General features: G+C 43.2%; 1 protein-coding gene across 14 annotated transcripts in view; it reads left to right on the forward strand.

The window, feature by feature from the left end:
* Adam22 (ADAM metallopeptidase domain 22) overlaps positions 1–11,291 on the forward strand; it is a 209,830-nt gene extending 198,539 nt beyond the window's left edge. For 11 of the 14 annotated variants that reach the window (XM_075956463.1, XM_075956465.1, XM_075956464.1 and 8 more), the window contains 2 exons: positions 358–481; positions 5,303–10,204. In XM_075956463.1, the coding sequence (XP_075812578.1) occupies positions 358–481; positions 5,303–5,323 (145 nt within the window). In that variant the 3' untranslated portion in view covers positions 5,324–10,204. Of the gene's footprint in view, positions 1–357; positions 482–5,302 lie in introns of all 14 variants that reach the window. The other 3 variants (XM_075956471.1, XM_075956475.1, XM_075956478.1) reach the window with 1 other exon arrangement.
* The last annotated feature ends 707 nt before the right edge of the window (positions 11,292–11,998 follow it).

Consider the following 11,998-nt stretch of genomic DNA (forward strand, 5'->3'; position numbering starts at 1 on the left):
AAAATAAAGTAGAATGTTAATATGCTTTTTACTTAATTTACTGTGATGAGTTCTTAGAAAATTCCCCCTTTTTCCATGTTACCTTGTTATTGTAAATGAAATTTCATTATTGGCTTTGTAGTTTAAGAGAACGGTTCTGTGTAGTGCCAGCTAGACATTCCATCACTGCTGATGAATTAGGAAGCTAAATTCACAGCATTCCAGAGCGACAGTTGTCTCCCCAGTAGTTAAAGCTCTGCTGTAGACACTCAGTGAAAAGTGGCTATCAGGGGCTTGCTCTGAGTCTGCTCTGTAGATATTTGGAGAGTGATACCAGGCATGGCATAATATGTATTTCTTATATTCTCGGCACCTCAGGACCCTGTCTCCTGCCAAGTCTCCTTCTTCATCCACTGGGTCTATTGCCTCCAGCAGAAAATACCCGTACCCGATGCCTCCGCTTCCTGATGAGGAGAAGACAGTGAACCGACAGAGTGCCAGGGTACACAGCCATTCCCGCATGCTTTATCCTTGGTCATTATTCACTGTATTTGAGTTTACTTTTCATCTACTACCTACCCCAATTTTTGAGACAGAATTTGGTTATGTAGCCCAAGTCGGATTCAAGCTCACGAGAATCCTCGCTCCAGCCTGCTGAGTGCTGGGATTACAGGCATTCCCATTATGCCTGGTTCTAGAAATGTGTGTGTGTGTGTGTGTGTGTGTGTGTGTGTGTGTGTGTGTGTGTATAATCTATATCTGTCTGTCTGTCTATACCTTTTTTAAGACATGGTTTCTCCATGTAGTCTTGACCAGCTTGGTCTCAAACTCAGAAAACCACCTGCCTCTGCCTCCTGAAAATTAGAATTAAATGCATGTGCCCCCACTGCCAGGCCCAGTACTGTATACTTATGTCTTTATTTTTCATTATTGTTTTACTCATCTCTGGGTTTGAAAAAAGGATGTGTTTTGCTTTAAGAAACATTGAAAAGTCTTTTCAATATCCCTGTCATGGAATTCCAAAGACTAAGTTAGTTCCTTCTTCATGTCTAGTTTGATTGCTCAGGCCTCCCACTGCCTTGTTACAACTCAACAGGAGTTTAGAAATAGGAATCTCTGACAGAAACCCAGATTAGTGTCTTGGTACCAAGGGTAGAATTTAGATACAAAGGGGAAATATTTGAAAAATCTGTAATATTGAAAGAATACTACAAAGGGGTATGGTAAAAATTTAACAGAATTTTCAATTTTTTTTAAGTAAACATGGTTTTATGGCAAGGAGACTTAGTCCCAGGCCCTTGATGTCTTGGTAGAAAATGAAATGCTCTACCTCTGTGCCATACTTATGGCCTCCAAAAGCCAAGATTTAACAAGGTTGATTTTTATTATATTTATTTATGTGCACGTGTGTGAAAGGATCTGTGCATTTGAGTGCAGGTTTCATGAAAGCCGGAAGAGGACATCATTGGATCTCCTGGACCTAGAGTTGCGGCAATTTTGAGCTGCCTCACATGAGTGCTGGGGACCAAACTCTAGTCCTCTGCAAGAGCAGCATACATTCATGGGCACTGAGCCATCCCTCCTGCCCCCAGAAAGCCAAATTCAAAGCAAGTACGGAGATATTCATCCTGATGATAAAAACAGAATTTACCAGAAACTCTATTTAAATATTAGCTCCCTTGTGCACCTTCGTCAGTATACCCTGCCTCACAGAATTCCCCAGTGCATCCATTCTGTGAAATTTGGGATAGAGTGGAATTTGGAAAGTCAGTCCAGTCCTCAGAGGCTTCAGTGAGATGAGGACCTGGAAAGAATGATCACTGATGTCCAGACCACTCATGGCCAGTTACATTATGATGTTGCTCTTAGGAGAAAAAAAAGTCAAAAGGTGAAGCACAGGGTTTTGAGAATTTTTATATCTGAAGGAGTTTCAGAGCCTAAGAGATAGTGAATCAAAATTTTGGGGTCATTTGTACCTTAACTTGACCAACTGGGGGGGGGGCAGCACCAGACAAACAAGCAAACAAACACCACCACCAAACAAAAACACAAAACAAACATAGTGGTCAGGTCACTGTAAACATAAAGTCTGTAGAAATAAGAAATGACATTTGTTCATTGTGAAAACTACCTCTGTATGTCAGTGCTGGATATAGTATAAGATGAAATTGAAGAATAATTCATGTAAACACTCTTTTTGGGCCATCAGCTCACAGAAAAATGGCACACAGACTTCTTATTATTAATTATGGATGCTCAGCCTTAGCTCAGGCGTGTTTCTAACTAGCTCTTATAACTTAACCCACATTCTTCCACATGCTTGCTACCCCATCTCCATTTTGCCCATCCTGCTTATTCCACCTTTGGCTGACGACCCCGCCTTTCTTCTTCCCAGAGTTCTTTCTGTCCAGAAGTCCTGCCTACACCTCCTGCTCAGCTATTGGTCAATTAACTTTTTACAAAAGCAATCACACTGACACATCTTCATCCAGTTAAAGGAATATTCCACAACAAACTCAGATTTCCGGGACTAGATTTTCAGACTTTGTTGCTTGACATCAGGTGTTTGTGGTATGCTCTATGATAGGCAAGGTGCTGTGGTCCTTCCCTCCCCAGAGCGTAAGCCTAGCACTTCACGTCTCCTCCAGATAAATTGTCTGCATCACTGTTTTGCTCCATCAAGCTGGGGGTGTTCTCTCAGCTGTCACCATGGCCAGTGTAGATTATTAAAGATGTTAACATATAAGAACTCATGGAAATGACAGTTCCCAGGAGAAATGGTGTCCCGTGCTCTTCTCGAGGGCTGAGCACTGTGATGACGAGGACTGTACTCCCAGACAGTGGTATAGAAGTTCTGACTTGGTCTGTGTCACATAGTACAGTCATGAGCAATATAGAAGAATCCTGCTGAGTAGGTGGCCCTTGTCTCCCAGATGTCTTGGTGGGGTGTGGAAAACTGCATCAGCGAGCCTGCCTTGACAGCCACACAGGTGTGGGCAATCATGTCTGTTGCTACTGCTGATGTTGTAGTTGTCTTATTTGTTTCTGTTCGGGATAATCATGACTTTTAGTTTTCTTCATTCAACGCTTTTGTTTTTTGTTTATTTGTTTGTTTTTTCCTGCAAGCTCGCTGAGGCCAAAGCTGTCCTACCCCAGATCACTGTCTAAGCATTCATAATTTCCTTGCCTGAGACACCCTGTAGTACTCTATTTCCTCTCTACTTCAAAAGAGCCTTAGATTTGAAAGTTCCCATTGGGTTCCAAATAACGAAGGTTTTTTTTAAAAAAAATTTACAACTTATTTCCATTTTCTATATATGAGTACACATATGCATGTGTGTGCATTGTGTGTATTCCTGGTACCTCCAGAGGCTAGAAGAACATGCTGGACCCACTAGAATCGGAGTGATAGACAGTTGTAGACTGTCACGTGGGTGCTGTGAATTGACTGAGTCCTCTTGGGGGCGGGGGGGAGGGGAAGCAGCAAGTATTCTAAACCACTACACCTCTCCAGCTCCAGAACAGATCTTTTTACTAGGAAAGATATATAAACCTGGTCTGAGGTAGGTAGCTCAAGTGGCTCTGCCATGCCTGTGGAGATGCTGTAATTTCTGTTGGAACAAAAATTCCATGAAGGTTTAGGCAAGCATGTTAAAGTAACCTACCTAGAAAGATACACTTAACTCAGTATGGTACCATGTGTCTAAAGCCCTTGATAGGTAGAAGAAGGAGGTCAGGCAACTAAGACAAGCCTCAGATACATAGTGAGTTTGAGGCCAGCCTGGGCTACATGATACTCTGTCTCACAAAATAAGACAGAAAAGAAATATACTAATTGTGTTGTCTCCTTTTCTTCCCCCCAAATTTATGTGCCATGAAATATCTCATATATCCTGTTAAAATGGAATTTGGGTGGAAGTCAAATATAACCTAAGCCACTCTAATAATACTTCATTTGTTTTTGTGTAAAATATTTATATATGAGTCATATAGACTGCACTATATTTCACTGGCAGACCCCCTTCTCTGGTGCCTGTCTGAGCGTGCCAGAGTTGTTTGAGGTCCATGAAGGCAATTGGTGCACAAAGTAGATCTGACCAGGCTCAGCATGAAGAACCGGTAGTAGAAGCAAGGGAAAGGGAGGATGGGGAAGCACGTGTCCTTCCACTCCAGCATGCCGGCTCCTAGAGGACAGTTTGCTACAGTTGGAAGTGCGTGGTGTGTTCATAGGCCCACAGTAGTGTTTACGGGATGGTGTTGGTATCAATGGAGTCAAACTTCTTAGCCTGGACTGGACATGGGAATTGTCTGTAGAGCTCCAGAGTATTTTAAAGCTAAATCCCACCCGTGGGAGTTTGAATTAGTTGGTGTGGATTTTAAACCTTCTGCATATTAGGACTGAGGAGTTGGCTCAGTTGGTAATGTGTTTGCTGTGCATGCATGAAGACCGTAGTTCAAATTCCCAGTACCCATGTAAAAGGCTGGGTATGGTGGTGCATGTATGTAATCCTAGAGGAGGCAGAGGCAGAGGCAGAGGCAGGAGAAACCCTGGAGCTTGCTGGCCAGCTAGTCTTGCCAAACCCATGAGTTCCAAGTTCAGAGACTTCATCTCAAAAAGTGAAGTGGAGAAACTTGAACAAAGACACTTGACTTTGACCTCTCATCTCTACGTGCACAGGCATGTGTGTGTGTACATCTGTTATGTGTACACACACGTGCGCGCACACATACACACACACACACACACTCTTTCTCCAGATATGTTTACAAAGCTGTGATTGAGAAGCACTATTCTGTTGGGAAAATAAAGGGAATAGGCAGCTTAAAAATAATATTTACAAGTTTGCAATTTGAGAGATATAATGTTTATTTGAAATTTTAAATAACATGAAATGATGCTTTTTTGGTTTTCATCAAAAGGTGGCAATTGTTAGAACGGTTGGTATCGGAGCCGGGAGATGGCCTAGTGAGTGAGGAATTTGCTGTGGAGGCGTGCAGACCTGAGTTTGGTGCATGTGTCTTTAGAGGCAAGGTGAATTCCCAGAGTTCACTGTCTTAAGGAAATGAGATGGGGATCACTAGGGGAAGATACCCAAAGTCCTTGTCTGGCCTCCTCAGGCCTTTACATGGGCATCTCATTCTCATACATGTGCCCGTCACACACACAAAGAAGAAAGGTTAATAGGTTCAGAGAGAGCTAAAAGTTCGTGTATTTCTTTTATCTGGTTATTAGATGAGAGCATGCACCATCGCTACTGACCTATGGTTGGAAAGTCCGCCTTCTGCTTTCCCAGTGTCTGATTTTGCTTTCCTCTCTCCGCAGCTATGGGAGACATCCATTTAAGAACAACTGTTTACATGTGTCACATCGAAACTGTTTACTTCAACTTTTATAGGAACCCAGCCACCCAGACTCACTGCAATCTGTCTGCTCTTCAGACGCTTTGAAGGCCCTCTGAGATGCAGAGGAGAAGAAGCCACGGCTCACACCTGGATGGCATTTCCTTTTTGTCATCGGCATAAGGTTTAGCCAAACAGTAAAGAACTCCTGAAATGTCACACTATGACACGGAACCACTTATGGTCTGGTATTGGTATATTAATGGATAATCTGCATGACAGATATATGTAGAATATCAATAAAATTAACTCACATGACCCAAATGTCGCAGGTTTTCCTGAGGGACCGAAGTGGATTCAGAACTGGGCATTCTGAAACACATCCTCATTGCAAGCAGTAATGCCGTATGCATGAAGCTTCTGTTTATTGTTTTCCATAGACAAGGAAAAACATCCCATAATAGAACTAGCATGCAGGGCTGAGGCATATAGGACTTTTCTGCAGGTTGCAAGACTGTAACGCTTTGAGAGGCCAATACCCATATGCTAACTTTCAACATGTATTTTTATTTTTTTTTTACTTTTCATATTTATACTAGCATACAAGGACAACTGTACATATGTAAACATTTTTAAATTTAAAAAGTAACTGTTACATATAAGTGTATTTTGCCAAATGCCTAAAAACAGTCAGTCACGACTCTGTCATGGTCCTTCATCCTGCAGTCTTCAGAGTGTCGGTGGACGGTGTTGTGAATATAGCGGTCAATGCTGTAAAAGTATCTTTCTGTACCCGGCATTCATCTAACGCGTGTGACTTCCCTTTCAAGTGCGTCCAGTCTGGAGGAGGTTTTGTTGAGTAAGTGATCAAAATGCTCAAACATCCGGTCTTTGCATCTGGCTGAAGGTGGAGTCCAGATGTGTGGTAGCCGTGCAGCCTCAGGACACGCTGGAGCTGGCAGGTTCTCTCGGAATCTGCCAGCTTGTCTATTCCATGTCTAAGACGCATGGTTCCTGTCACAGTAGCCGTTCTCGCTCAGTACCAGGGCACATCAGCTAATCTTACCTGGAGGCCATGGAGTGCCTCCCCTCCAGAAGGTTCTTGCTGAGATGGATTGGATGCACAAAAGACACAGACCACTGAGTGGCTAACTCCCATCTGGCCAATACCTGAGCCCTTTCTGGCCTGAAGTTTGGGTTTCTTAACAAAATCCTTTCAGCCATTATTACCCGTGGAAGGAGTGATTTGTTTTCGCAACTTGAATGCATTTCTCATCACTGGGATGTAAGTTCCAGCAGGCCGTTCTGGGTGACTTTAAGAAGATGGTGGATAGAAGACACAACAAGGCATGTAAGTTTAAATGAAGTCTAAGGCTACGTAGATGCAGGAGCTGCAAAGATAGCCACCAGCCTACGGGGAGAAGAGCCACCGGGGGTTTTGATCCTTTAAAAAAATGAGTATTCTATGTGAAATCTTATCATTTAAAATGAAAAGTTAATAACTTTTCTAATACAGTTTTACCACTCAAATTTGATAGCTCAGTCACATGCTCTGCTGTGGAATACACTTCTGACCCCGCCCCCATCCTTACTGCTGTATGTGAGGATGGGGCTATCAGACCAGACCTCAGAAATATGCTCTACATTTGATTTCTTTCACAAGTGTCCAGGGACACAATTTGTCTCACCTCCGTGTGGATATTCTTAGATGCCCAAACCGAAGGGCCAGATTAGAAGGCAGTGGTATAACTCAGTTCATGTCTTTTGTAATGGTCCACTCTTCAGAAACACTTTGAAGATGTTAGAAAACCAAGTTAATCAGACAAAATTATACAGCAAAAACAGCGTTTATCACGACAGGAAAGGATGGAGTTTGCTGATGGCTCACTAAGACAGCCTCAGACAAAGGCGTGGATGAGTTGAGCAATGTCTCCCCTGGGCTTCAGGCCAGGTCAGAAGGGCAGGCAGATGACCGAGGAAAAGATGTAGCAAATGAAGTGACTTTTGAACAAGATCGCTTCAAGTGTGCACTGAGTGTTTTCTGGCATTGCGTATATAGAAGGCTAGTATAATATAAGGTTTATTTTGGCTACAAGAGAAGAGTTTATACCTTTGAATGAAGATGCCTCGTGTAAATATGCTTTGTATTAGAGTTAGTTGCATAAATCCTGGCTTGGGAATTCACAAGTGGCTAGCTAGTGGGCTGGTTATCTGTCTCCCCACCTGTCTTTCCTCATCAACCATTTTTTTTTCCTGAAGTTATTATTGAAAATTACAATCATTATCACGTGCCTTTTGGGAAAGACGGCTGCTTTCGTTTGTAATCCCCATATGTAATGGGATGAAAAGGATTTTCTTGACTTGCAGAGTGATTTTCGGAATATAAGAGCTTTAATGTTTTCATCAAGGTATCTGTCTCCCATGTTTAAGCATTCTTAGACTTGTTTCTGGAATTAACACGCTTTCGTGTTGACGACTAGCTTCAAGAAGTATGTAACAGTGCACTCGCCAATATTGGTGTTGTAGATCATTCCATCCAACTATGTATGACTTCACTCACTGAGGTAGACAGAGTAGACTCATGGAACCAAGGACAAGCACAATGATTATTCCTTTTTTAAAATGTCTATTTTGAAGGGGAACTTTGAAGCTCGGTAGTGGTTTGAGTCACACAACTAACATCCACACTTCCCAGTGTGCCGTGGGGCCATTACTCCATGGATAAGGGCAGTAATGTGTTTGTTGGCTGCCATTTCTCTTTCTAATACTCTTGGCATCAGTAGGACTGCAGATAGCCCAAAGGCCTGGGATGTTCTTGTCCATTATCATAAAGGAACGTTTAACTCTTCCCAGTGCGCGTCCAGGGAAGGCCTGCAGTAACAGAGAATCCTTAAAGATCAGACTGGCCAGACCAACACTTCCCAGCTACTTTCCTTAGATGGGAAACCTTCCTCCAGCATCAGCCAGATAGAAAATGACCACAGTACGTGCAGTCTTCAGAAAGGGGGAGATGGGCTCTATTTGGACGGGCAGCACATGATTATCAGTGTTCTGCAGTGGCTGAACCATACATCCCAGCCCCTCACTTAGATGCTAAATGAGGAATAACACATCTTTAGGTTCCTTAACAGAAACATTGCCCGGGGTTGAGATGCCTTCCGAGTGCTGTAACCTGGGCGCTTTATTTCGTTTCTTTTCTTCGTGTTTCACACGGCTTTTAAAATACTGTTTGCCCAGAACGTCAGCCCCACATAGAATTGACGTATGAAAGATTGATGGTGTGTCTCAAAGCAGTCACAGTAACGAGAGAATTAAATATTCTCTGTCTTCCCAGGGTGTGGGTGGGAGGCTGCTGTGTGTTCCAGGACAGATCCACATGGCTTCTTCTGCTGTCCTTATGTATCTGCATGATTTCTTCCTGCCCGTTACCCTCTGCCTCTGGAGTGACTTTACCTGTTGTCCTTTGAGCCAGGGAAAGTATGCCATTTCTCCTCTCTTCTTCCAGGATTTCAGCCAAGGTTTGTTCATTTATTCATTTCACCCTGCCATTTTCTATGGTCATATAGTTCTACCTTCACCTTACATTTAGACAGTTCTTTAGCTATGCCCCTGTTTTTCAATATAATAATTGCCTATTTAAAGGTAAGATTATTTTTATCTTACTAAAATGTAAAGGGAAAAAAGCCTAGCTGGCAGTTGCCGTCTGCAGGAGGAGGAGAATAAAGTTCGAAACTGATGGGAATAAGGAGGAGGCAGGACCCCTGACCCCTGACCCCTGTCTGCACAACCAGATGGCACCACTGTCACCTGCACCCACCATTTCTTTCCCTGAAAATAGAGTCAAGATGAATTTCTCATTCTTATTCTACTAGCTTTGTATGAAAAGCTGCCGTTTCTGTGCAAAAGGGCTTCATTTAGGGCTCGAGTACTCACTTTCCTCCTGTAGGGTAGTCAAGACTACTCTGACTTCAGATGCAGGGTCTCTTCTCTGGGCACCAGAGAGTTAAGGCCTGGGGTGAACAACTTCTCCTTTGCTGTATTGTAAAGAATTCAATCGACAGTTGTGAAAATTGGCCGAGGCAGCAGCCCATCTGTCTGTGTGCGCAGCATGCTGTTAAATTGTCCCTGCCGGTCGCCATTGGCGCTTGCTGACAGAGTACGCTCTGTGGGACAGGGCCTTGCAGCTCTCAGAGTTTTTCTACCATGCCTACAGGTGCCCCAGACTTGGAAAGCAGAAGGGTAACATTTTCATTCCCATACCGGTCAGTTATATCAGTCCTCAACATGTGAGTAGAAAATCAAAACGTAAGACACCAGTGGCCGTTGTATTCCTGCCTTTCATAGCCATGGCCTTAGAAAACAGTATCATTACTATGGGTGTTGATGGCTGCTTCTAGATCCTTCCTTCTTCTGTAGTTCCCCATTCAGTGGCTGTGCAGGACTTTTCCTCTCGCTAAGAAACGTCCCCTAGCATGCAGGCGAAAGTTGGGAGAAGCGCAGTCATGCAGAGGAGGGAGGTTCGCTTCCATTTCCTTTCCACATGCTGCTTGGACTGTGCGCCTTGGAAGACACTACGAAATGGGTCTCGGGGTATAGATCTCAGGAAGGGAATAAGCAACAGGGAGTTTGGGAGATGCTGGGGCCTTTAGCCCCAGCACAAGACCATTGAAGCAGGCACAAGAGCTCAAGATGGCCACTGGCCATACTGGGCGCCAGCAGCAGACTTAGGTGCTTTGCGGTCTTCTGGAGTGTTAGTTCTCTCTGTAGTCTACTGGTCATTGGTCTGCAGCACACTGGGAGGGGCTTTGGAAGTGATAGGGGTGTTGATCACAGGCAGCCATGGAATCAAATCCAAACAAAAATGTATATTATTCTGTTTGATTTTTACAAAAAGGCATACAGTGAGATGAAGCACTCTTATTAAGTTAACGCACACAAGGCCCTCAGGTCTGTTTGTGAGCAAAGGTTAGTCTCCCCTAAATGCTTGTGTGCATATTCTGCATTCAATTTACACCATTTTGGGACATGATGCGTTCTGATGGTTGAGTTTTAAAATAATGCAAATAGCCCAAGTCTTTAAATATAGCGGTGCTACGTTTTATCAGATAACACAGTACAGAAAGTGCTGAAATGAATCCTGACACTTAGGAGGAACACAGGAGTTCCTGTTAAATTATACACTTGTATCACTGCCTGATATGAACCCCACTTTTCCTTTTTAATCCAGCACAATGTCAAACTGTGATTCTGTGGCTCCTCTTTTTAATGGGTACAAATAACCCAACACTTTTTTTTTAATGGAAAAAAATTTTTTTTAAACACTAACTGTGAAGTGCTTAGTAAAAGGTTCCTTCAGGATTCAGAGCATTTTTTTTTAACTTGTTGGAAGACTTTGCCCTCCAAACTAGCATTTCCAATGACAATCACCAGAAACGGCTCATTTCACCTAATTAAAGCAATTCATGCTAGTGGACATTAGGTCTCTGCCAGGGCTTCCCCCACCACAGCCTCCAAGACAATAGACGCCACCCCATGGGGCGCGCTAACAGCATCAGTGTGGTTCACTTCAGTGTGGTTCACTTCACTGAAGTAGGTACTCAAGTGTATATACTTAGATTCACATCATTTAAGCCTCCTCTCTGCTACTCGGCACGCACGTCTGGTTCTAACGCTATTTGAAAACTCCTGGGTTTTGGCAAACACCAACAGAAATGTAAATGGTGATTGCTGTCCCGAGCAAGCGTGGTTTGTTTTATGGCCGTTCAAGTTAAAAAGTTGTTCTCATGTTGTAGGTAAACAAATCTTGCTGTTTTTTAAAAGGTCACTGTAACTCGAGATTTAACTTCCTGGCACAATTTTATTAGTGTTCACTTCTGAAGCTAATAAGATATCAGAGTTTTCTATGTTACTCTCATTGTGACATCAGTAAAGTGACTTTCAATAAAAGCTTTATGTTATTTTGATGCACAGCACTTCCATGTTTTTCTTCCTGGCCAGCGTCTCTGAGAAGCTATCAGAAGATTCTGTTCTCATGGTCCCCGAGGAGACAGGAGGAAACTTGGTATTCAATTTGTTGGGCTGTTCCTTTGGTGAGGAAGCAAGGGACTTGCTTCCCGAATGCTCTCCTGTCCTGTGATGCTCAATTCTTGATGGAGAGTTGTCTTGAACTACTGATTGCTAAAACCTGCATCTCAGAAACACAATTTATAATGCTTGAGGATGTACCCAAAAGCAAATTCAGAACCAAAACCTAAATAGCACATCTTTGGGTTTATTCAAATGACAGGGCAGCTTAAATATGGGTCATCAACTTGGGGCAGTTTCTTTATTGTTTGTATTAGCTTAGGAAATTATTATTTCTTTAAACTATAATTTCTTTTTTTTTTTTTTTTGATTTTTCGAGACAGGGTTTCTCTGTAGCTTTTGGTTCCTGTCCTGGAACTAGCTCTTGTAGACCAGGCTGGCCTCGAACTCACAGAGATCCGCCTGCCTCTGCCTCCCGAGTGCTGGGATTAAAGGCGTGCGCCACCACCGCCCGGCTGCTATAATTTCTTTAAAAGATCTTGGTCAGTTTAAACCCAGCCTCCTAGCCCTCCTTGGTCCTTTTCTGGGCAGCCTGGTCCCAGGTGAAAGCAGTGCTTTGTGACATTGCAGATGAAACACTTGAAATGACACCCAG

Source organism: Microtus pennsylvanicus, chromosome 22, assembly GCF_037038515.1.
Source record: "Microtus pennsylvanicus isolate mMicPen1 chromosome 22, mMicPen1.hap1, whole genome shotgun sequence".
In the NCBI taxonomy this organism is placed as follows: domain Eukaryota; kingdom Metazoa; phylum Chordata; class Mammalia; order Rodentia; family Cricetidae; genus Microtus; species Microtus pennsylvanicus.